At 43.4% G+C, this 5,000-nt stretch overlaps 1 protein-coding gene across 1 annotated transcript in view; it reads right to left on the bottom strand.

Moving 5' to 3' along the window:
- The window catches only part of grin2db (glutamate receptor, ionotropic, N-methyl D-aspartate 2D, b), a gene marked incomplete at both ends in the record, with an annotated part of 73,535 nt that overhangs the window by 47,334 nt on the left and 21,201 nt on the right, over nt 1-5,000 (bottom strand). Inside the window, 1 exon segment of the mRNA XM_083634931.1 lies at nt 3,038-3,243. Coding sequence (XP_083491057.1) covers nt 3,038-3,243 — 206 coding nt within the window.

The following is a 5,000-nucleotide window of genomic DNA, read 5'->3' as shown; positions in this document are numbered from 1 at the left end:
TAATAGTGATGCCTCACATCTTACCTATTCACCTTATGTAGCCACGCCCATTTGACCCGGTTCTGTGGCCGTCCTACGACTTCCGGCTAAAAATAATAATAAAATAAAATAAAAAATGGCTGCGCTGCTCCAATATCATCTAACTCTGAATTAACTAATAATTTAGCCAATTGTATGTAACATACCAAATAAAAGCAAACGGCAATGTCTAAGAATGCAACGCCATGTAACTGGCTCGTTAAGTCTCGCATTCCAGGGAATTACGTTAACGTCTGCGGGTCTTTATTAATGTTAATGGCTCGCGCTGCCTCGGAGGAGAGAAAACCATCCAAAACTTTCTTTGTTGGAGTCCAGGTATGTTTTACAAGAAAGTGCTCGTCATTGTCGACGATAACGTTATCTGACCTGGCTAACAGTGGATACTCCGCTTGCTTGCTGTGTACCGAGCTCAAAGTAGTAGGCTACGTTCTTTGTTTTACACCCTGCGCTGTCTGCTCCAAAAACGACTCTCTTCTTCATGACGTTCTTTCATATTTGGCGCCGTGACCGCCGGAAGTGTTAGACGGACCCGGAAGAATTTGGCCCACTGTAAGGTCTGAACATAAGGTGAATAACAGATTAAACAGTCTAAATGTAATAGTGATGCCTCACATCTTACCTATAACAGATGAAACAGTCTAAATGTAATAGTGATGCCTCACATCTTACCTATAACAGATGAAACAGTCTAAATGTAATAGTGATGCCTCACATCTTACCTATAACAGATGAAACAGTCTAAATGTAATAGTGATGCCTCACATCTTACCTATAACAGATGAAACAGTCTAAATGTAATAGTGATGCCTCACATCTTACCTGTAACAGATGAAACAGTCTAAATGTAATAGTGATGCCTCACATCTTACCTATAACAGATGAAACAGTCTAAATGTAATAGTGATGCCTCACATCTTACCTATAACAGATGAAACAGTCTAAATGTAATAGTGATGCCTCACATCTTACCTATAACAGATGAAACAGTCTAAATGTAATAGTGATGCCTCACATCTTACCTATAACAGATTAAACAGTCTAAATGTAATAGTAATGCCTCACATCTTACCTATAACAGATGAAACAGTCTAAATGTAATAGTGATGCCTCACATCTTACCTATAACAGATGAAACAGTCTAAATGTAATAGTGATGCCTCACATCTTACCTATAACAGATGAAACAGTCTAAATGTAATAGTGATGCCTCACATCTTACCTATAACAGATGAAACAGTCTAAATGTAATAGTGATGCCTCACATCTTACCTATAACAGATGAAACAGTCTAAATGTAATAGTGATGCCTCACATCTGACCTATAACATATGAAACAGTCTAAATGTAATAGTGATGCCTCACATCTTACCTATAACAGATGAAACAGTCTAAATGTAATAGTGATGCCTCACATCTTACCTATAACAGATGAAACAGTCTAAATGTAATAGTGATGCCTCACATCTTATAACAGCAGATGAGACCAAAGCCGAGTGAATGGGCGAGTGCTCGCTTGTTGTTTATAGAGTGTCTCTCCGGGACGTGAAAACTGGTTTGGCTCTGCCTACTGTAGCAACAGACCCCAAACAAGACCCCCCGATTTTTTTATCCCATTTTTATCCCCCATTAGTGCTCATTTTAATTTATTTATCCTGGTTGCTGCTCCACCCTCTGTCGATCTGGGGAGAGCCGAAACTGGCTCTATGCTTCCTCCGAGACATGGGCAGTTAGCCAGCCGCTTCTTTTCACCTGACAGGGGAAGCTTCACCGGTAGGACATAGCACGTGGGAGGATCACGCTATTCCAATGAGTTCCCCTCCCTCTGAACAGGTGCCCCGAAGACCAGAGGACGCACCACTTCAGCGACCAGGATATTGCATGTTTTGGTGTGCGGTTCCTATATGAAGGAAACCCCCAGGGTTTCCCTTCCAGGGGCTTTCTACTCTCGCGAACATCTCTCGTTATATTCTGTTGGTTGGAAGTAATTTTGTAATTTTGTGGTTATGCTGCCGTAAACGTTTCGTTTCACTTCCGAGTCTTTCCGTCCCGGAGAGAGACTCTATAAACAACAAGAGAAACAATGGAGTTTGTGTTCAGTTTTGTCTGCATGCTCTAGGATGGCTCAGCGTGACATCAGGACAACAAAAAGCACTTCCGGGTGCCACTGCAGCAGTTAACTCCAGTAGTATGAAATAAAACTGAAAAGCTGTGCCAAACAAACGTTAATATCTCAAAAACTATATATCAAACTATACATCACATCGCTTATATTTTTACATTCTGAGTGAGAGCAAGTCGCTAAAGGGTCCCATGTATAATATATGTATTAAAGTTGTGTATTAAAGTTGTTGCACAGTTTTAAAATGTGTGAATTTAGTCAAAAGTACAGCCTGCTAGAGTGAGACACTCAAGGCTGGTTCCATAGGGTCCCATTATAAAGGATGAAAAGAGCATAAAACCTAAACTGCAATTTCTCAAACAGTACAAAAGATAAATTAAAGCTGAATTAGGGATGACAGAATCCTAAAAGTTGTGACTCATTTCAAATTTAAATGGATGAACGTATGAAGGAGTAGTTACAGTTCAAAGCGGGCATGATTTCACCATGAACTGCTTTTTAAAACAAACGCCAGTTGCACCCGGAAGTCTGTTGAAGCCGTTTGTTTACCAACATCCTGATCCTTGGTATACTGTACTGTATGTCCAAATGAACTGTCTACTGGGACGCTGTCGAAGTGCTGGAGGAGCCACCGAGAGCCAGCTGGTGACAGTTGAGCGGTAGTAGCGCCATCAGAAGCAGGTAAGCTCCACACCTTAAACCACCTCGTCTGGTAAAGTCTCTCCTTCTCTCATTAAATGCTCACGGCGTATCAGACTGCTGGAAGCTAGACAACAAGATAAAGCCTTCGTAACGATAATGTGCCCAGGGTTTTGAATCGGCCGTGACACCATAATAACCTCAAACTAATCCAAATTCACTTCCCCTAGGGACTCAAACCTGGCATTGAGGGGTCGTCTGCAGGGCACCGAGTCCCGGATGCAGGTGCCGGAGGCGGGGTCAGCCAGCTCCACGATGACAAAGGGCCGCTCCTCCAGAGTGACCACACGCAGGTGCTGAGCATCGTCAGGCGGCTGGAGGAAGGGGCCGTAACGGGACCAGGCTGGGTAACGCAGCCTCAGCACCCCGTTCTCCCACCAGCCTACCTGGGGGAACAGGTCAGAGGAACATTAGAGAGAGGAGGGTGATTCTGAATTCCCACTTGTCTCACACAGGTTTTTTATTTACTGTATTTATTTTATACTTTATTTATCCAGGGAAAGTTGATTTTCCAGCAAGGCCCTTCTTCATATTCACAGAGTACCACGCATTCATACCTGGGAGCTGCCCATTACTACCTCAGTCTTCTACTGCTGGCCAATCAGCAGCTCCACTGGAGCAGTTGTGGGTTAAATGCCTTGCTCAAGGGCACCTCAGCAGCAGTTGCTGAGAGGGGGGGAGAGTGTTACTTATTTTCCCAGTTAATTTTCCCCACCCATGTTTGCCATGCAGTCTGGGGATTCTCTCTCGGTGTGAGTGGAGAGGTGTGTTTTCAGAAGCCCTTGCAAAGGGTGAAAAAACTCTAGGAAATACTTGAGCACATATACTGTACAAAAGGTATGCCATAGCTACATTTCAATGTGATTTTTGAGATCTGTTCTTGAATGATCTGATGCGGAGAGACCGTACTGCTCGGTTTCAATTGTTGAAACCGATCCTTGTTTGATCAAACAAAAAGGTGAAATGTTGAGATTGTGAGATTGTGGAACCGTCTATCTAATATGCCAGAGAGTAGAGTAGCAAAACAAGTGTTTAACTGGAATAAAGCACATAACTATCCATGGTGTAATGATATGAATGCTGTGCGTGCTGGGCACCATGAATATGGTGCATGACACAGAAATAAAAATCTATCTATCTATCTATCTATCTATCTATCTATCTATCTATCTATCTATCTATCTATCTATCTATCTATCTATCTATCTATCTATCTATCTGTTGACCTGGAAATGTCTGCTATGCATCTCCTGTGGATGTATCATAGTTTCTCTGCATCTCTTATATGTCCATATATACGCCGCTGGATGGTGTCTAGGATATGTAGCGTTCTGACAGCAACGCAAAGCCAAAACCCAACAAGACTCAGTGCACATTTGTTGTGTGAACTTTCTCTTGTAGCATCATTTCAGACACAACCTGGCCAGATAAGTGACAAGTGTAACTGAGCTAACATACACAAAAGCTAGCGTGCACAGACAATATATAGACACATGCACACAGACATGCACAGACACAGACAAAAATAGACACACACAAATGTGAGTGCTTAAGCAGGGCAGAGTAAAGTCAAGTTTGGCAGCTTTTAGCCTGTCTGTCTGTGTAATGCGAGCACTGGCAGAGAGAGAAGGAGGCGGCGACAATGACAGTATTTCGTCTGTAGTTCGACCGCAGCTCCTCAACAGACATTCAATCACAACACTCTGAGGAAACACAGACAGGAAACAGATAGACCAGATAGGAGAACGCACTATACACTCTATCAAGCACGGCACGCGTGCGGCGCACGCACGCACGCACGCACGCACGCACGCACGCACGCACGCACGCACGCACGCACGCACGCACGCAGGCAGGCAGGCAGGCAGGCAGGCAGGCAGGCAGGCACGCACGCACGCACACACACACACACACACACACACACACACACACAAATGGGTGGATAACTGCCAAGAAAAAGACAATAAATATCACTAGCTACTTCTCAAATTACGAGTATACAGTATATGTATTTTTTTCCCACCAATTGGGGCAGAGAAAGTATGCTGGAGCCAAAGTTTGAGGATGGAAAAGCACTGAGTGAGTGTGGTTAATAAGTGTTAAAGTCGAGCTGAACCCAAAAATGACTTTTCTTTTCTTTTAG

Source organism: Poromitra crassiceps, assembly GCF_964638095.1.
Source record: "Poromitra crassiceps genome assembly, chromosome: 1".
Lineage (NCBI taxonomy): Eukaryota > Metazoa > Chordata > Actinopteri > Beryciformes > Melamphaidae > Poromitra > Poromitra crassiceps.
The sequence above is the reverse complement of the archived record's forward strand: the minus strand, read 5'-3'. Positions and strand labels throughout refer to the sequence as shown.